Source organism: Megascapheus bottae, chromosome 17, assembly GCF_031878675.1.
Source record: "Megascapheus bottae isolate mThoBot1 chromosome 17, mThoBot2.hap1, whole genome shotgun sequence".
Lineage (NCBI taxonomy): Eukaryota > Metazoa > Chordata > Mammalia > Rodentia > Geomyidae > Megascapheus > Megascapheus bottae.
In genome coordinates this window covers 29,793,457-29,814,360 of record NC_143525.1, presented here as the reverse complement: position 1 = coordinate 29,814,360, position 20,904 = coordinate 29,793,457, and the positions used below count along the sequence as shown (strand labels likewise).

The 20,904-nt window shown below is 45.4% G+C and overlaps 1 protein-coding gene across 2 annotated transcripts; it reads left to right on the top strand.

Moving 5' to 3' along the window:
• The first annotated feature begins 502 nt into the window (after positions 1-502).
• On the top strand, positions 503-5,111 carry Eral1 (Era like 12S mitochondrial rRNA chaperone 1). Of its 2 annotated transcripts, none has more exons than XM_090350572.1 (10): positions 503-785; positions 1,275-1,402; positions 1,532-1,609; positions 2,893-2,939; positions 3,116-3,177; positions 3,344-3,456; positions 3,544-3,798; positions 3,904-4,053; positions 4,166-4,246; positions 4,353-5,111. In XM_090350572.1, exons 1-10 carry the CDS (start codon positions 503-505, stop codon positions 4,473-4,475), a joined length of 1,320 nt encoding a protein of 439 aa, XP_090206698.1. In that variant the 3' UTR covers positions 4,476-5,111. The 2 variants fall into 2 exon arrangements, with proteins under 2 accessions (XP_090206698.1, XP_090206699.1); XM_090350573.1 differs by having other exon boundaries at positions 745-785; positions 1,251-1,402.
• Positions 5,112-20,904: the final 15,793 nt, after the last annotated feature.

The following is a 20,904-nucleotide window of genomic DNA, read 5'->3' as shown; positions in this document are numbered from 1 at the left end:
TGAGTCAAGTGGTAGAGTGCTAGCCTTGAGAAAACCCAAGGACGGCGCCCCAGGAGTGGCAAAAAACAAAAACAACAACGAAAAAACTCAGGAACGCGGCATCAAAGGACCCTGAATGCACGAGGCTGAGGACAAAACAAAGGAAGGCACAGCGCCCTTTCCCATGCCCACTGCCCCCCACCCCGCTGCCCACGTGGGTTTCTCCTTCGGAGCGCAGCCAGACCCCAGGAGGAGCAGGAGGATTTCTGCCGCCGAGCCTGAGAGCGACAGGCCAGGAAGGGCATTTTGGACAAAACGTTGGCAGAAGAAAACAGACCGCAGGGTTAAGCCGAAGCTCGCGGAGACTCTCCGGCGGCTCCGGCGTCCGGACACCTCCGATATCCCGTGAGTCTGCGTTGGTTCCGTTCCGACCGTTCTAGCTGTCTTGTACTCGATGGTTTTCCCGCCTCACGGTCCAATCAGATGTGTTCCTGCTGGACTCCCAAGGTGCTTTGCTGCCGTAATGGCTGCCCCCGGCCGGTTCGCTGTTGGGCTGGGTCGAGGGGTCCTGGGGGTCTGGAAGCAGTGTCCTGACTCTGCAAAGCAATGGGCGGCCCCGATCCGATCCCTTCTAGGTTGTCAGAGGAGGTGGGTGTCTTGTATTGTGGACACTACTTTCTCCGGTGCCCGCTTGGCTCCCGCCTCTCACCGTTGTGGCCAAGGCTCAGCCCTGGACCACTTCCTCGGAGTCCCTCAGCCTGACAGTTCCCTGACTCATCGCGTCCCAGCCGTGTCGATGTGTAAAGGTAAAGGGCTGCGTATAGGCTTTGTTGGTTGGTTGTTGTTTTAAAGCAGATCTTACTTCGTAGCCCAGGCTGGCCTCGAACTTGAGATCCTACCTCAGCCTCCCAAATGCTGGCATTACAGGACTGATCTGATTGGTTTTCCTGTGTCTGGCGTGGTTTTAGCAGATCTGTAGATCGAGGTTCAAAGTCAGTCTGGGCAGGAAAGTCTGTTAGATTCTTGTTGTTCTTGTTGGTGGTGTTTTGTCTTTGGTTTTGTCAGTCCTGGGGCTTGAACTCAGGGCTTGGACACTGACCTTGGGCTTTCTCAAGGCTAGGGCACCACTTCTGCCTTTTTCTATGTACCCAGGAATCGAACCCAGGGCTTCGTGCATGCTAGGCAAGCACTCTACCACTAGGCCACACTCCTGCCCTGTGCCTTTATTTTCTTGGTGGTGGGTAAGTCAGAGCATCTGACAGTAAGTTCAGATTCCTCTCCCCATTCAAACACAGATGAGCAGGATCAGCGTTTGGTTCATTCCCCTGACATGCCTGAGAATTCCCGGGTCCTGCGAGTTGTCCTCCTGGGAGCCCCAAATGCAGGGAAGTCAACGCTCTCCAACCAGCTGCTGGGCAGAAATGTATGGCACATCTTTACCCCCGTCCCCCCAATGCCCTTTTTCATCTTTCACTTCTTGCTGGAGGTTGGTTCTGGAGGGATGGTTCTGGAGGGATCTGGGATCTCACTGGTACTACTTTGTTCCTGGCAGGTATTCCCTGTGTCCAAGAAAGTTCACACCACTCGCTGCCAAGCTCTGGGTGTCATCACAGAGAAAGAGGCCCAGGTGGTAGGTATCTAACAAGGGAACTCTGAAAATGGGACAGAGGGTATATCTTCCTTGACATTAAGCTTAAAGAAAATGATGTTTGCTGGGCACCAGTGGCTCACACTATACAGGAGGCTGAGTTCTGAGGATCATGATTCAAAGCCAGCCTGGGCATGAAAGTCTGTGAGACTCCTATCTTCAATTAACTGCCAGGAAACCAGAAGTAGTGCTGTGGTAGAGTGCTAGCCTTGAGCTGAGTAGCTCAAGGACAGGAACAGGGCCTAGGCCCTGAGTTCAAGTCCCACGAAAGAGAAAGAAAGAAAGAAAGAAAGAAAGAAAGAAAGAAAACAATGCTTACATTCACTTACCTGTAGTTCTGTCTAGTCTGGAGTATCATTTCCTCTTTACTATATCCTTGACTACTTTCCTTCTTGTTTGTTTTTGTGTGTGTGTGTGTGTACATGTGCATGGGTGTTCAACAACACTTGGGCTTGAACTCAGGGCTTAGGTGCTTTCCCTTCTGAGTAACTAGGATTACAGGTGTGAGCTACTAGTACCTAGCCACCAATACCACAGTTATCATCTTTCTATGGGATCCCATCTAGAATTAATACAATGCTGATGAGTAAAAAACCTAAAGTCAGGGCTGGGAGTTTGGCCTAGTGGTTAAAGTGCTTGCCTACCATGCACGAAGACCCAGGTTTGATTCCTTGGTACCACATACATAGAAAAAAGCCGGAATTGGTGCTAGGCTCAAGTGGTAGAGCTCTGACCTTGAGAAAGTCCAAGGACAGTGCTCAGGCCCTGAGCTCAAGCTCAGGACTGGCAAAAAAAAAAAAAAAAAACCTAAAGTCAGTAACAGCTTAGCTATAAGGAGAGGGCAGAGAGCTGCCATTAAAGATAGCCTGTCCAAGGCACAGCTCATTGATTAAACGCTTACCCAATGTAGATGAAGCCTTGGATTTGATCCTCAGCACCATAAAAAGGAAAAAAAAAAGGTGACCTCACTTTCTCTCTAGTCATGTTTGTTTGTCTGTTTGTTGGTTGTGGTGCTTGAACTCAGGGCCTGAGCGCTGTCCCTGAGTCTCTTATTTTCAAGGCTAGCACTCTACCACTTGAACCACAGTGCCACTTCCAGTTTTTGAGTGGTTAATTAGATAGGAGTCTCACAGGGAGTTTTCTGCCTGGGCTGGCTTTGAACTGCAGTCCTCATATCTAAGCCTCCTCAGTAGGTAGGATTACATGCTTGAGCCATTGGTTCCTGGCCATAATGTTTTTATCTAGGTATGTCTTTCTCTTTTTAGATTCTACTTGACACACCTGGCATTATCAGTCCTGTTAAACAGAAAAGGTAATAGCTAAGGAAACAAGTGGTAGAAGTATTGATGAGAGTGGGGGGAGAGTCCATCATGACAAACCCTCTTACCACATTCCACTGCTCATCAAAAATATATCAGTCATATATATATATATATATATATTTGTCAGTCATAAGATCTTCTTCACTGGTATATGTCTATCCCACAGGCACCATCTGGAGAGTTCTTTGTTGGAAGATCCGTGGAAGAGCATGGAATCTGCTGATCTTGGTTAGGCTTGCGATTAGAATCTTAAGCCCAATTTATGGGGCCTTTCATTCCTGGTACTTTGGGAGGGGGTGAGGTCTGGTCAGAACTCATATTATTACAATTTTTGTGGCTCAGAAGAAAGATTTGGTTGTATCCTTGTTCTTCTGCCTGCCCTGCCATCTTCTAGTTGTAGTTCTTGTGGATGTCTCAGATAAGTGGACTCGGAATCAGCTCAGCCCCCAGGTGCTCCAGTGCTTGACCCGGTTCTCCCAGATCCCAAGTGTCCTTGTCTTGAACAAGGTAAGCACTGACCACCTGAGGGAGCCCTGTGTTTCCTTTCAAGGTCTCTGACTTGCTAGCCGTGCACTTTGCTCCTCCCATGCCCAGGTAGATTGCTTGAAGCAGAAGTCAATACTCCTGGAGCTCACAGCAGCCCTCACTGAAGGCACAGTCAACGGCAAGCAGCTCAGTATGAAGCGGGCCTTCCACTCATATCCTGGCACCTATTGCCCCAGCCCAGCAGCTAAGGACTCAGGCTCAAACACACAGTCTGTGGGGACGATGCAGAGGATTGGTTGGCCCCATTTCCAGGAGATCTTCATGTTGTCCGCCCTAAGCCAGGTGGATGTGAACACACTAAAGGTTAGCTTTGGCTGGAGCACTTAGTTTCTGCCAAGTTAAGATATGACTCAGATTTCTCCTAGAAGTAGAGAAGCCCTGATTAAGGTTGTCCCTTTGTTCCCACAGCAATATCTCTTGTCTCAGGCCCAGCCAGGGCCCTGGGAATACCATAGTGAAGTCCTTACTAACCAGACACCTGAAGAGATCTGTGCCAACAAAATTCGAGAGAAGCTCCTAGAGTATCTACCAGAAGAGGTCCCCTACAGTGTGCAACAGGTATGGGAAGAGAACAAGAGATCTGGGGCCTCTACCCAAGGCTGGAACCCAGAACAGTACAGGAGTCAAAGTGATGGGCCTGCCTGACTAGTTGTAATGTCTTCCTGTACAGAAGACAGTGTTATGGGAGGAAGGACCAAGTGGGGAACTGGTGATCCAACAGAACCTTCTGGTACTCAAAGAATCACATATGGTAAGTGAAGCTAGGCTTGGAGGAGAGACAAAGACTGGGCTCACAGGGTGCTTCCCTCTTGCTTGGAAACTCTGAGGACCATATCCCTCTCTTTTACCCACTTCAGAGAATCCTGATTGGTAAAAAGGGCCAACTGATCTCCCAGATTGCACATGAGGTAAGCCAGGACCTCATGGATATCTTCCTCTGTGACGTTCACATCTCCCTCTCCGTGAAACTCCTCAAGTGAACACCTTCTGTTGCCCCTCTCCCGGCATCCCAACTCCAGCGGCTTGCAGGAATCACAAAATGTAACAGGCTGCAGGGCCTGATGAGGAATGTGGACACTGACTAGCCTCTGTTTGGCCTGGCTTTCTGAGTGTGCACAGTCCCAGCAATGTCTTCTTTGAGGGGAAGAGCCTGCCTTAGTGAAGTTCCTGTGTTTTCCTCTGCCTGGGCTCCCAACTACCTAGGTCTCAGACGTTGGGCCCACAGTGGAGGCATTTCCTCCATTCTACAGGTCACATTGGGCCCAGAGTCTTGCCACGAGATGGTGATTGTTAGTAAGGAAGAAATCTTTCTCTTCTTCCTTCAGTCCCTTCACCTTGAAGTGGTATAAAACATTTTTCTTTTCTTTTCTTGCCAGTTCTAGGCTTGAGCTCAGGGCCTGAGCACTGTCCTTGGACTTTCTCAAGGCTAGAGCTCTACCACTTGAGCCTCAGCACCACTTCTGGCTTTTTTCTATGTATGTGGTATTAAGGAATTGAACTCGGGTCTTTGTGCATGCTAGGCAAGCATTCTACCACTAGGCCAAACTCCTGGCCCTAAAACATTTCTTTCTGGGGTGTGTGCCAGTACTTAGGCTTGAGCTCTGGGCCTCACACTCTTTTTTTTTTTTTTTTTTTTTTTTTTTTTTTGCCAATCTTGGGCTTGGGCTCAGGGCCTGAGCACTGTCCTTGGACTTTCTCAAGGCCAGAGCTCTACCACTTGAGCCTTAGCACCACTTCCAGCTTTTTTCCATATATATGGTACTGAGGAATCGAACCCGGGTCTTCGTGCATGCTAGGCAAGCACTCAACCACTAGGCCAAACTCCCGGCCCGGCCTCACACTCTTATTTAATATGTTTTGTTTTGTTTTGTTTTCCTCAACACTGCTGTTCTACAACTTAAGCCACACCTTTACTTTTGGCTTTTTGCTGGTTAATTGGAGATGAATCTCTTAGATTTGTCTGCCCGGGCTAGCTTTCAACCTTGGTCCTCAGATTTCAGCTGCCTGAATAGCAAGAATTACAGGCACGAGCCTTGGGCACCCAGCCTAAACCACATGTTTCTTGAGTAAGATAGGGCTACTGCCCTGTTCCCCCAGGGCCCTGATCCCTTCAATCCCATCCATCTTCCCAATCTTGGGTGCTAATAAAGTTACGAAACACATATTCTGGTTCTCATCTTTATTTCTTTAGAATAGGAGAACAAAAATGTATCTGTTCCCTCATCCCTATCCCCAAGTTAAACTGAAGGTCCCCTGCTTCTCAGAGATCGGCTCCAGGGTCCTGAGCTCTTCCTGGCACGTTTTCAGAAACAGCAAAAGAACCGTTACCATTACTAAACTCAGTAATGGTAACGGTTTCCTTGCCATTCCCAAGTGCTCCAGCAGTCCTCAGGCAGTGACAGTCTGTGTGATGAGCCCATGGGCTTGCAGCATCTCCCCTGCCCTCCTCTTCAGGCTCCAGAGCAGGGGGTACCCAGACTAGTACATCATCTATACTGTAGTGTCTCATCACAAACTTACAGTATATGATGATATCCCAGCCAGAGTCCTGTAGGAGACTAGGGAAGCAGGCTTTGGGAGCATGGTGGTTATGGAAAGTCAGAGGCTGGGAACAGGATAGGGCAAGGTTGGGAAAACAACTTCCCCCCTCCCTACTCCTCCACTCCCTCCCAGGCTAGCATCTGTTGGATTCTAATGTGTAATCAGCACAAGTGGCTTAGTAAGGCATTGACCTAATGAAGCCTCTGCAAAACAAAGTAAGCCAGAGGTAACATCCTGGAGCAATGCTTCCTGTGGTCAGACCAGCAAGCACACTGATAAGACCCAGAGGGGAGCACTTACCTGGAGATGGAGCTAGAGACTGGAGAGGCCCTTAGATGGAAGGAGGAAGTCCAGTCTTGTCTCTTTCTCTCCACTCAAGCTGCTTGCCTTTTAACCCACTGGTTCCTCCCCTGGGTGGGGCATTTTTCCTGAGCTTCTAGAAGGCCCTCCCTCTTAACCCTTCCCCTGCTGGATTTCATGGAGCTAGGGTTGCTGGCTCCTCTCTCTGTTGCCTTTTGTGTTTTGCTATTGGTACTGCTGTTTGAACCCAGAGCCTCATATTTCATCAGCTTTCTGGCTCATGGCTGGTGTTCTCTACCACTGGAACCATGTCTGCAGCCCATGTTTTGCTGGTTTCCTTGGAGATGAAATTTCTTGGATGTGTTTGCCCAACCTGGCTGCTTAGCCTCTTGAATAGCCAGGAATTACAGGTGTGAATTACTGGTACCCAAGCCATGTTATGTTTTTTGTTTGCTTATATGGTACTGGTGACCAAATTTCAGGCTCTCATGTGTGCCAGGCAAATCCATTGTATTTCCCATTCTTATTTTCTTCTTCTTATTGTGTGCCAATCTTGGGGCTTGAACTCAGGGCCTGGGCACTGTCCCTGAGCTTCTTTTGCTCAAGGCTAGCACTCCACCACTTGAGCCACAGCATCACTTCCGGCTTTTTCTCTTTATTCCTAGCCCTGGTCTCTGCCTCTTTTCAGCAGGGGCAAACTAGACTAGGATAGGGAGTAGGAGGAAATTTGTTTTCCTTCTGCCATGGCACCATGGTACATGCTTCTACTCTGCTTAGCATAAGCCTCTCTCCTTCCTTATCTACTCAGCTCTTTTCTCTTCTTCTACAGGAGAGTTTTTCTATTTAGAATCCCCATTATAGATGGTTGATTTATGTGATTGTGATTGTGATGTATATGGTTGGTGCTGGGCATCAAAACTCAGAGCCATGTACATGCTAAAAAACTGCTTTACTGAGCTGTTAGTGTGATCCTTTACATTATGCCAATAATCAAGAGAGCCTGATTTATTCACCAATGTGTCTATAGCCAGATACTTAACTACTTGACAGAGTCAATATTCATGTTGATTGACCTCAACTGGAGCATAATATAAAGGACTGGAGGGAGAAACAAAGCTACAGCTCTCCCAGGGAAGATCCAGACGTAGCTGGATCTTCCCTGTTCTTTGTAGATAGGAATAGTGAGAATAGTGAGTTATGAAAATTAGGTTATTTCCTGCTGCTAAAGCACTTTTACACAGTGCTAATGCTGACTCACAGAAGTTCAAACAAGTTATTTCCCCAAATATTACAAATAAGGACCCACTGAAGGTCCCTGCTGTTGTTGGATATCTGAATACTCTTCTTTTTTTTTTTTAATTGTAATTAGTAAAAGGGTTACATGATATTTGCCAGATAGAAGGTGCATTAATTCACATACATTGATACCCTTTCACATGTCTTGGTACCCGTTTCCCTCCCCCTACTCTTCTTTTTTTTGTTTTTTTTTTTTCCCTCCTCAAACTCAGGACCTGGGCACTGGCTCCGAGCTGCTACTGCTGCTTCCTCCCCCTCTTCTTCTTCCCCTCCTCCTCCTCCTCCTTTTTTTGCCAGTCCTGGGGCATGAACTCAGAGCCTGAGCACTTGTCTTTGGGCTTTCCTCAAGACTAGTGCTCTACCACTTAAGCCATAGCACCACTTCCGGCTTTTTCTGCATATGTGGTACCAAGGAATCAAACCCAGGTCTTTGTGCATGCTAGAGAAGCACTACACCACTAGGCCAAACTCCTGGCCCCTGTCCCTGAGCTTCTTTTTTCTCAATGCTAGCATTCTACCACTTGAATTACAGAACCACTTCCAGCTTTTTCTGTTTCTTTGGTACTGAGGAATCAAATCCAGGGCTTCATGCATGCTAAACAAGCACTCTACCACATTCTACCACCAAGCTACTAAGTCCACTTTTTTTTTTTTTGGTCAGTCTGCTCAAAGCTACTGCCCTATGCCTTGAGCCACAGCCATATTTCCCATTTCTAGTGGTTAATTGGAGGTAAGAGTCTCAGGTTCTTTGGTGCCTGGGCTGGCTTTGAACCTTGATCCTCAAATTTCAGCCTCCTGAGTAGCTAGGATTATAGGCGTGAGCACCTGGCACTCTGTTATTTTTAAAGGGAGGATCTTTCTATGTAGTCTACTGTGGCCTTGAACTCCCAATTCTCTTGCCTCAGTCTCCTGGGGTTATAGGCATGTGCCACCAAACCAGGATTCTATTAAATGCTTGAGTAGCTTGGAGCCGGGAGCTGGTGATTCACGTCTGTAATCCTTGATGCTCGGGAGGTTGAGATCTGAGAATCACAGTAGGAAAGTCTGTGGACTCTTTAATTAACCACCAAAAAAGCCAAAACAAAACAGAAATGAGAGCAATGGTTCATGTGGTAGAGTGCCCACGCCCTGAGTTCAAGTCCCACTACTGGCACACATACATGTACATGTTTATATACACATGTGTGTGTGCACACACAGCTGCTTAGAACTGTTGAAATAGCCCAGGTATGTCAGCATATCAGTGACAGGTCCTGAATGACAGTCTCAGCTCAATGCATCCACTTTTGTGACTTTGGACCAAGTTCACTTAGCCTCAACTTCCTCAAATATAACATGGGAGCTATTAATACCTGTCTCATATGATGATTATGAGGATTCTATGAACAATCATCTCAAGCTCCTAAAGCCCAGTTCTTACAGAATGATGCCGGTTTCCTTCCCTCCTTTCCTCTGTCTCACTCACTATCTCTGTGATTGGGGGCAAGTTACACTTTTCTGAGCTTGGGTGGTGATACATATCTCACCATGTTGTAAGAATCAAGTGAGAAACACGTGGGTGAGAAAGCGTCATCACATCACCCACGTGCTCTAGCCAGGGGAGGAATCATTACATCTGCTCCTGCCTCCTCCTGACCCCCTTTCCTGTCCTGTATCCTTTCCCCAGGTCACCTCTACTCAGAGGTCTCCCAGACACTCAACTGCCCCAGAGTAAGGGCCCAGCTTCATGCCACTTACTACACTGCCTAGACTTCTGAGCATGGGCAGAACCCATGGAGGTAGAGCACAGGGATATCTTGGTCAGCCAGAGGTCCTGTGGGGATAGCTTCCAGGCTGGGGGTGTGGGGACCCCTGTGATCAGGGTGTGGGCTGGAGAAGAGTCTGGCTCTGGGTGGGGTAGGCTGAAAGCTCTGATACGTGGGGACATTATGCTATCAGGGTGGGGACCCAGCACCTTCTGCTTATCAAGAGCCTGCAGTGGTCAGAGCAGAACTTGAGACCACTTTCCCGCCAGTTCTTGGATGGCTGCTCTTCCATTCCTCTGCTTTTCTAGCACCCCAAAGGAATTAGAATGATAGTCCTATTCCTTTTGTGCAAATTATATGGAAACTTTGACCCAACACCATGGTGGGTGATACCATCTAGGTCCTTGGGCTTGGTTTTTCTCTTTCTTTCTTTTTTTTTTTTTTTTTTGCCAGTCCTGGGCTTGAGCTCAGGGCCTGAGCACTGTCCTTGTACTTTCTCAAGGCTAGAGCTCTACCACTTGAGCCTCAGCACCACTTCCGGCTTTTTTCTATGTATGTGGTACTGAGGAATCGAACCCGGGTCTTCATGCATGCTAGGCAAGCACTTTAACCACTAGGCCAAACTCCCGGCCCCATTCTCTTTCTTTCTTATATCCTTTTCTTTCTTCATTTCTCACAGAGTTTCTCTCTCTCTCTCTCTCTCTCTCTCTCTCTCTCTCTCTCTCTCTCTCTCTCTTTCTCTCTCTCTCTCTCTCTCTTTCTCTCTCTCTTTGTTCTGGAAACTGGGCACTGTTCTTGAGCCTCTTTTACTCAAGACTAGTACACTACCATTCGAGCTACAGCACCACTTCTGTTTTGTTTTTTTTTTTCTGGTACCGAGGAATTGAACCCAGGACTTCATGCATGCTAGGCAAGCACTCTTATCACTAAGCTTCATTCCCAGCCCCCAGTTTCTTCCATAACCAAAACTAGGCCGTTTCCCCCCTGAAGTCTGACTCTGATTCCTGCCATAGCAGCTTTAAACTCTTTACTCTTATTCATATCTTCTTCAGAGACCCTTCAACCATGTGGTAGGCTGAGTGTAGCTTAATGGTAGGGCATGTGTGCTTCGCATGTTCAAGGCCTTGGGTTCAATCCCCAACAACCAGAGCAAACAAAGAAACCATATGGTGAATAATAGAGTTAAGAATGGTCTCCTATGCAAAGACCATTCAAAATCGTGCATTTCAAATGCTCAATTTATATAAGACAAGGGACCCAGAAAGGGGAAGAAAATCATCAAAAGCCTCAGAGTTCAATTCCCAATATCAGAAAATGCATGTCCTAAAAGGAAAAGAAAGGCAACAGCAAACACCCACAGAAGGACCCACATACCTGCAAAACATACATACAAATGACATATGTACAATGCCTGTGTGTACAGTACACAACACAGTACAAATACACAGCATACCCAACTAAAAACAGATCCTAGCCAGGTACCAGCGGCTCATGCCTGTAATCTTAGCTGCTCAAGGCCTTGAGATCTGAGAATTGTGGTTTGAAGCTAGCCCATGCAGAAAATCCTGTAAGACTCTTCTCTCTAATTAACTAAAAAAAAAAAAAAAAAAGTCACAAATGGAGCTGTAGCTCAAGTGGTAGAGTATTACCCATGAACAAAAAAAAAGCTCAATGACAGCACCCAGGCCTTGAGTTCATCCCCCAGTACTGGGACACACACACACACAAAACAACAACAACTGGGGCCGGGAGCTTGGCCTAGTGGTAGAGTGCTTGCCTAGCATGCACGAAGACCCGGGTTCAATTCCTTGGTACCACATACATAGAAAAAAAGCTGGAAGTGGTGCTGAGGCTCAAGTGGTAGAGTTCTAGCCTTGAGAAAGTCCAAGGACAGTGCTCAGGCCCTGAGCTCAAGCCCAGGACTGGCAAAAAAAAAAAAAAAAAAAAAAAAAACAGCAGCAGCAACAAAACAAAGCAGATCCTAGTAATTAAATTACTTATTTATTACAGTTTATGAAGTTAGCAGTTTTCTTTGTTTGTTTGCACTTTAACCACTAGGCCAAACTCCCGGCCCTGAAGTTAGCAGTTTTATACAAAGATAAAAGCCCAATAATATAGTGAGAATCATTTAATGGTTTCACAGCACAGTTAGCAGCAGAACTCATCTGAAACCAAAAACTTCGAGAAGCTTTGTAAGATGCTTGCTCTTTTGTAGTGTTTTAGATGCAGGCGATCCAAAGCAAGACATAGCAAGATGGGGATCAAGTAGTTAGCAGGTGTGAGAAAAGAGAAAGAAAGCTGAAGGGTTGAGGTATAGCTCAGGACTAGAGCACATGTTTAGTTGCAGGAGGCCCTGGGCTCAGTTCCCAACACAATAACAACAAACCTATAAAAATATCCTAAGAACTGTCCATCTGACAAATGATGGCTGGGGGAGGTGTTTTGAACTTCAGGAGCTATCAGAAATAACTGCTGATGGTTACTTGTTTATTCCAGCTCAGGTTCATCTTGACTAGTTTGTGAAAAAAAATTTTTTTTTTGGTCGGTAATGGTAATGGGACTTGCACTCTGGGCCTGGGCACTGTCCCTGAGCTTTTCAGCTTAAGGCTATTGCCATACCCCTTGTGCCATAGCACCATGTCCGGTTTTCTGGTGGTTAATTGGAAATAACAGTCTCATGGACTTTAGTGCCTGAGCTGGCTTTGAACCTCCATCCTCAGATCTCAGCCTCCTGAGTAGCTAGGATTACAAGTGTGAGCCACCACGCCAGGCTTAGTCTGTGACACTTCTGACACTTGATATCATCCCTTACCATCTTCCTCATCACCAAATTCATTTAATTCCTGTTTGTTCCTAAGTAGTCTGTTGAGTGGGTATCTTGTCTGCTGCATTTCCATATCTAGCATCCTTTCAGGCCTCATCGTGGGAAGTGTTCAGAGAATGTCACCATGCTCAGCTGTGGATTAAGCAGAGGGTCTTTGAGATTTTCTGCCTGGATTGGCCTTGAACTACCATTTTTACGTTCCTTAGTTTCACAAGTGGTGAGCCACTGGTTTCCTCAAGCCTCCTTGCTGTCCAGCTAAGACCCACTAAAAATACCTTACCCTTTCTTCCACATTGTGCAGTTTGTGAGCCACCCAGCTGATGGCCGTTCCCTTGTTCTGAAATCCCAGGATGACATGAGCTTGAACTAGAGCTTCTGCCTTCACAGTGCAGGAGTTGCCTTTTGGAGTTCTTGTTTATTTTCTAGATCATTTGCTTATGATAGACTGAAGAGAGGAGTTAGGGGGAAATAACAGCTTTGTGGGCTGGAAATGTGGCTTAGTGGTCAAATGCTTGTCTAGCGTTCATGGAGCCCTGGGTCTGTTCAATTCCGCAGTACCACATAAACAGAAAAAGCTGGAAGTGGCACTGTGGCTCAAGTTGCTAACCTTGAGCAAAAGAAGCTCAGAGACAGTGCCTAGGCCCTGAGTTTAGGCCCCAAGACTGGCATAAATAAATAAATAAATAAAAGCTTTGAGTTTGTCAGAGTCTGGCCCTTATTGCTACCAGCTGAGTAGTTGCTTTGGCCCTTGACCCTAATTTTTGAAATCATAGTTTCATTATCAGAAAAAAAGGGCTCAAATAGAAATTTTAACCAGAGAGGTAGAAAGTTCTAATATAGAACCTGGTTCACATACAGCAAGAGCTCAATAAGTGCCAGGCTTCGCTTCTGGCTTTACAGCAGGTTTTTCCACTGGTCTCCCCCAAGGGGCCTGTAGCCATGGCGTGTATGGTTACTCTCACACCCATGAAGACAGTGTGTCCCTAACATACTGCTGAGACAAATATGAGTGAGAATAGTTGCAGTGTTCAGTCTGGAGCCATGACTTCTCTGGTTTCCACTTCCAGCTATTGGATGTGAAAGGATTCCCAGGAAGTCTGGGTGTCCCTGCCTTGCTGCCAGTCCTCCCAGCCAATCCTTCCCGCCATCAGCCAGGCCCTCACCTCCCTCCCTGCCAGGACAACCTGTCTGCCCCACAGCTGCAGTGGAGGAGATAGGCAGCCAGGACTATCAGGGCTCTGATGACAGTTCCCACCCACTGCAGATGGCCTGAGCTCTTAACTCTCTGTGTGCAGGGCTCTCAGGCCTAGGGCCTGGGCCTAACACTCCTGTGCACTCCCACAAAGCTTGAATCAGTAGAACCAGGAGGTGGTGAAAACCTCATCACCTATGTTCTTCAGGATCTGTCTACAATGTGTGTCTGACTGAACTGGTCCTGGGGCTTGAACTCTCTCTCTCTTTTTGCTTGATCAAGGCTGAGACTCTACCACTTGAGCCACAGCAGCTCCACTTTCAGCTTTTTGGTGATTAGTTGGAGATAAGAGTCTCACAGACTTTAATGCCCATCCTGGATGAAGTGGGTGGACTGGGCATGCCTCTGAGGGAAGAGGCTAGCGTCAGTGGCTTTGCTGTCCTCATTCTGGGAATTTGTTTGTGTCAGTGCAGATGCTAATACATCTCTCCACACTCTAACCTCAAAGTCATTGCCACTTTTTTTCTCTTCAGCATCCTTCAAAACTCTGTCAACAAGATAGACCTTTTTTTGTGTTTGCCAGTCCTGGGGCTTGAACTAAGGTCCCTGAGCCTGTTTTGCTCAATGCTAGTGTTCTACCATTTGAGCTTTACTTCTAGCTTTTTTGGCACTTCATTGGAGATAAAGGTCTCTTGGACTTTCCTTCCCAGGTTGGCTTTGAACCTTGATCCTCATATCTCAGCTTCTAAGTGGCTAGGATTACAGGAATGAACCACCAGCACTAGGCTTTAAGACTTTTTTTTTTGCCAGTCCTGGGGCTTGAACACAGGATCCGAGTACTGTCCGTGGGCTTTCTGGAGTCAGCTTTTTCTGTGTATATGGTGCTGAGGAATCAAATTCGGGCTTGATGTATGCTAGGCAAGCACTCTACCAGTACGCTACACTCCTGGCCCCTTGGGTCTCAATATTCTTCTTCATCTTACAAATATATGTATCTATATAGCTATTTTTGTTAGTTTATTGGAGATAAGAGTTTCATAGACTTTCCTGCACAGGCTGACTTTGAACTTAGTCTCCCAAGTAACTAGGATGACATCTGAGGCACTGGTGCCCAGCTTAGTTGGGCACCGTTTTTATCAGTCATGGCGCTTAAATGCAGGGCTTAGGTGCTATACCTGCACTTCTGTGCTGAAGGCTTATGCTCTACCACTTTGAGCCACAGCTCCACTTCTTTTTTTTTTTGATGGGGGGTTGTTAATTGGAGAGTCTCACAGGTTTCCTTGGCCAGGCTGGTTTTGAAACATGATCCTCAGATCTCAGTCCCCTGAGTAGCTAGGATTAATGTGTAAACCACCAGGGCCTGGGCCTTAATTGGAATTTTGAATGAATGCTTCTATGAATGTTATTGTGCCTACATATGTGTTTCTGTTAGGCATGAAATGGTTCTGTCAGAGGATATGTTTATGTCCATCAATAACAGATTCTGCCAACTCTGATGGTTTTCATAAGCAGTTGTATAGACATACATTTCTTTTTTTGCAGTACAGGGTATCAAATTCAGGGTGTCTGATCCATGCTAGGCAAGTGTTCTGCCAGTAAGCTATACTCAAATATATATATATATATATATATATATATATATATATATATATATATATACATTTTTGTTGGTGGTGGTGGTCATGGGACTTGAACTTAGGACCTGAGCATTGTCCCTGAGGTTTTTGCTCTACCACTTTGAACTACAGTTCCACTTCCAGTTTTCTGGTGGTTAATTGGAGAAAAGAGCTGCATGGATTTACTTACCTGGGCTGGCTTCAAACCAGGATCCTCAAGATCTGTCTCCTGAATGGCTAGGATTATAGGTGTGAACCACCAGCACCTGGCAGATACACATTTCTACTAGCAACATATAAATGTTCTAGTTGATCTATACCTTCGCTGATACTTGCTATTGCCATTTTTCTAGCCTCACTCCTTAGTGTGAACTAGGGACTTACACATTGTAGGCAACCTCTCTACCACTGAGCTTTTCCTTTCTTTTGCCTTTCATCCTTTTTTCCCCTTTCTTTCTTCTTTCTTCTCTTCCTTCCTCCTTCTTTCTTTTGCTCCCTCTCTTCCTTTGCAAGTCCTGGTGCCTGGGCAAGGTCCCTGAACCTCTCTGTGCTCAAGGTTAGTGCTCTACCACTTGAGCCCTAGCATCACTTCTGGCTTTTTCTGTTTATACGGTACTGAGGAATCGAACCCACGGCTTCCTGCATGGTAGGCAAGCACTCTACCACTTGAACTCCACTTCCAGCTTTTTGATGGGTAATTAGTGGTTTTTTGTTGTTGTTGTTTTGTTTTTGTTTTTGCCGGTCCAGGGGCTTGAACTCAGGGCCGGAGCACTGTCCTTGGGCTTTTTCAAGGTTAGAGCCCTACCACTTGAGCCACAGCACCATTTCCAACTTTTTATATTTATGTGGTACCGACGAATTGAACCCGTGTCTTCATGCATGCTAGGCAAGCGCTCTACCACAAGGCCAAACTCCCGGCCTCTTGATGTTTAATTACAGGTAAGAGTCTCACAAATAAATAAAGCAGAAGCTATATCCAACAAATAAAGCAGAAGCTCAGTCCTTTTATGATCTATCTTTGGAAGTCCAAGAGTATCACTTTTGCCATGCACTATTGATCTGAAGAGTCACAAATATCCACCCAGTTTCAAAGGAAGAAGGCGTAGGCTCTACCTCTAATTAGACAGATATCAAAGTTATACTGAAAGGAACATATGGGATAGGAGATATTGTTGCCACTCTCTTTGGAAAATACAATCTGCAGCACACATTTTCATTTATCTATTGAACATTCTGTGTAATGCCTGAACCATCATTTGTCTATTTTTCTCCAGGGTTGTTTTTTGCTTTATTGATTGGCAAAATGAATTATTGGTACTAGTATCACCCCAGAGACATCTATATTGCAGGTATCTCTTTCCCTGATGCTAAAGCATGTCTTTGCTGATGTGTGTCTTCCTTCAAACTGTTTTTTCTGTTTTTCTGTTTTGGTGTTGGTACTGGGGCTTGAATTCAGGGCCTGGGCACTGTATCTGAGCTTCCTTTGTGCTCAAGGCTTATGCTCTACAACGTGAGCCACTTCTGGTGGCTAACTGGAGTTAAGAATCTCACAGACTTTTATTCCTGGGCTGGCTTTGAACCTCAAGCCTCAGACCTCAAACTCCTGAGTAGCTAAGACTACAGGCATGAGCCACTGGCTCCTGGCTTTTTTTTTTTCCCCAGTCCCAGGGCTTGAACTCAGGGCCTAGGCACTGTCCTTGGTTTTTTTTCAAGGCTAGAGCTCTACTACTTGAGCCACAGCACCACTTCTGGTGCTTTCTATGTATGTGGTACCAAGGAATTGAACCTGGGTCTTCATGCATGCTAGGCAAGCACTCTACCACTAGGCCAAACTTCCGACCCCACCCTTTTTTTTTGTGGGTCATACGGCTCGAACTAGGCCTAGGTGCTGTCCCTGAGCTTTTCTTTTTTTTTTTTTTATTGTAATTAGTAAAAGGGTTACATGATATTTGCCAGATAGAAGGTGCATTAATTCATGTACATTGATACCCTTTCCCATGTCTTGGTACCCATTTCCCTCCCCCCCCCACACCCCCCACCCTGTCCCTGAGCTTTTCAGCTCAAGGCTACTGCCCTACCCCTGGGCCTGGGCATTGTCATTGAGCTCTTCAGCTCAAGGTTACTGCCCTGCCCTTGAGCCAAGCCCCATTTCTTATTTTCTAAAGGTTAATTGGAGATAAGAGTATCAGGTCCTTTTGTGCCTGGGTTGGCTTTGAACCTTGATCCTCAGAGCTCAGCCTCCTGAGTACCTAGAATTATAGATGTGAGCCATTGTGCCACATTGATAATTTTTTTAATAGTCGGGGTAATGTACACTTACATTCGTGAGGTAATAAGTGTATTACTTTTCAGGCATTGATACCCCTTCTCATGTTTTTGTCCCCATTTCCTGCTCCCCACCCCAGTAATTGATTTTTAATTTTTTTATTTAATTTTTTTTATTAAAGAATTTATTAACATTGATTTTTACATCATATTTCAAATGACAAGTTTAACAAACAAGTGTTCAAGAAGGGAATCTCTATATACAATCACTGGGACTTAGTTTTTAGAATTTAAACCAAGGTAGGCTAAGGGTTTGTATGTCATAGAAATGTATTAATTTATGAAATAAATTAGAGTCATAGGTTTTTATGTCTATATAGTTATGTTTATATTTCCATTACCATGTCCATAGCATTGGGTATGCAAATATTGAGTCCTTGCCCTTGTATTCTTTGGATTTAATAGCCACATATTAAGGATACCATGTGCCTTTTGTTCCTTATGGTTTTTAATTTTTTTTTTTTTGCCAGTCTTGGGCTTGAGCTCAGGGCCTGAGCACTGTCCTTGGACTTTCTCAAGGCTAAAGGCTAGAGCTCTACCACTTGAGCCTCAGCACCACTTCTGGCTTTTTTCTATGTATGTGGTACTGAGGAATCGAACCCAGGTCTTCATGCATGCAAGGCAAGCACTTTAACCACTAGGCCAAACTCCCGGCCCCTGGTTTTTAATTTTTATTTATCTATTTTTACAGTGCTGTAGATCAAACTCAGGGCCTCAAGTAGGCTAAACAAACCAGTGAGCATAACCCCATATTTTGAAATAATTGTAAGTTTATATGCTACAGAACAAAAAATTCATTATGGTAATAATATCATTATATAATCCTTACAAGTAATAATAGTAATTGTAACAAATAATATAAGGTGACCCCTAAAGCAAGGGATGGTGGTGACTCATGTCTATAATCTCAGCACTAGGAATACGGAAACAAAAAGATTGAAAATTGTAGGTCAGTATGGGCTACATAGCAAGATTGAAGAGAGACAAGAGATAAAGAGATCCTCTGTATACTTTGTTATTCCCTCCATGTAACTCTGTGTGTGTGTGTGTGTGTGTATGTGTGTGTGTGTGTACATATGTACACATGCATGCTGGTAGTGGGGCTTGAACTCAGGACGTTGAGGTTTTGCTTAGTTTTTTCACCCAAGGATGGTTCTCTGTCTTTTATGCCATACCTCTACTTCCAGCTATTTGCTAGTTAATGGGAGGTAAGCCTCTCACAGATTTATCTGCCTGGAATGACTTCTTGCCTCATTCCTCACATCTCAGCCCTCCGTCACTAGGATTACAGGCACGAATCACTAGTGCCTGGTTTCAATGTAACATTTTATCAAATAGCACTATCACCAAAACTTATAATCACAGCCACCACTTAATTGATCGTTGACACTGATATAATCCATCTTATCTTTTTTTTTTTTTTGCCAGTCCTGGGCTTGAGCTCAGGGCCTGAGCACTGTCCTTGGACTTTCTCAAGGCTAGAGCTCTACCACTTGAGACTCAGCACCACTTCCGGCTTTTTTCTATGTATGTGGTACCGAGGAATCGAACCCAGGTCTTCATGCATGCTAGGCAAGCACTTTAACCACTAGGCCAAACTCCCGGTCTCAATCCATCTTATCTTACACTTCTTTTTACTTGTGCTTATTTGTGTCAGTAAAAATCTACATATCATCTCTACAGGCTCATGAATCTGCCACAATGGTAAAGAGCGGGTGAAGTTCCTTAATGTCTATCACTATACTTACTCTTTCTTACTTCTGGTAACTACTAACCTATTCTTTGTTTCAAAGCCTGGGCACTGTCTCATAGGGTTATGACTGGTGCTCTGTTTCTTGAGCCATACTTCCCACTTTTTAGTGTTAATTGGAGATAAGAGTCTCATAGACTTTCCAGCCTGGCTATCTTCAAACTTCAGATCTTAATCTCCTGAGTAGCTAGGATTGTAGGTGTGAGCCACTAGTACCTTTCTTGGAATGGTATGTTTGTAGGTATCCTATGACATTTCTCTTTCAAAGTTCTTCAGGGATTTCCTATCTCAGAACATAGGCCAATGTAGGCCTCATTAAGGTTCTTCCTGCGGCAGAAACTATACTAATCTTCATGTATTGCATACTCTTAACTCTCCTCCTTGCTTCTGAGCCCACTGATGTTGCTATTCTTTTTTTTTGCCAGTCCTGGGCTTGAGCTCAGGGCCTGAGCACTGTCCTTGGACTTTCTCAAGGCTAGAGCTCTACCACTTGAGCCTCAGCACCACTTCCGGCTTTTTTTTCTATGTATGTGGTACCGAGGAATCGAACCGGGGTCTTCATGCATGCTAGGCAAGCACTTTAACCACTAGGCCAAACTCCTGGCCCTGACCTTGCTATTCTTTGATTGAGCCAAGGACTAGATGGAAAGCTCATTATTCAGATATTTGCCTGGCTCACTCTTTGGCCTTACTCTGTTACCTTCTCAGCCACATCTTTTTGGGCCCCAAATCCTAACATCCTCCCATACTTTCTCTCCCTCTCCTTGTTTTACTTTCTTCCTTGCAACTTATCATTAACATATTATATATTGAATTTTTCTTATTGTTTCTATCTGAATGTAAGCTCTAAAAGTTAGGCATCTGTCTTGTTTACTGCAGTTTCCTTAGCATCTAAAACAATAACTCACATTTGTAAAATAGGGGCTGGAGATATAACTTAAATGATAGAGTGCCTATTTATACATGTATGTGCATGTACATACACGCACACACACACAGCTTGGCATGGTAGTACATGCATGTGGTGCCAATAGAATTATAAAACCTGTCTCAGAAAACAAAGGACTAGGGGCAGAAGCAGTAGAATGCTTGGCTACTAACAGTGAGCCCAAGTTCAACCAGTACCACCCCAAAACAAAAAAAGACAAGACTGTGGATATCGTTTGGTGGCAGAGTGCTTGCCTGGTATAGCAAGGCTCTGGATTTGATTCCCAGCACTGCAAAAATAGATATATAGATAAATATATTTGTAAGATGGATAAAAATATTGAGGCTCAGAGGGCTGGGAGCGTGGCCTAGTGATAAGAGTGCTTGCCTAGCATGCATGAAGCCCTGAGTTCGATTCTTCAGTACCAGAAGTGGTGCTATGGCTCAAGTGATAGAGCACTAGCCTTGAGAACACCCAAGGATAGTACACAGTCCCAGAGTTCTGGCCCCAGGACTGGCAAGGAAAAAAAATTGAGGCTCAGGAAGAGAAAGTTAGTACCCAAGATAATACAAATAATGACTGAGAGATGAAACCCATGTCTTGACTTCAAACTTTATGCTCTTAAGCTCAAGAGGTGGGCTCCATTTCTGAGTAGGGCTCAGGAATGGCCCAAAGAGGTCATAAAGCCAATAGCCATTCTATCCTCTCTCAGGTTTCAAGTCTGGCCTCATTGCCAAGGTGAAGAAGCCCCAGGCTGTTCCTGCGGCAAGGTCAGTATGCTGGTGCCACCCAGTGGCTAGTATAAGGAAGAACAAGCTAAGAGCAGTCCCTTATTCCCTCAAAGTGGCCAAGAGGTGGAGGGCCTAGTTGGTTCTTTCCCAGATTCTCCCCT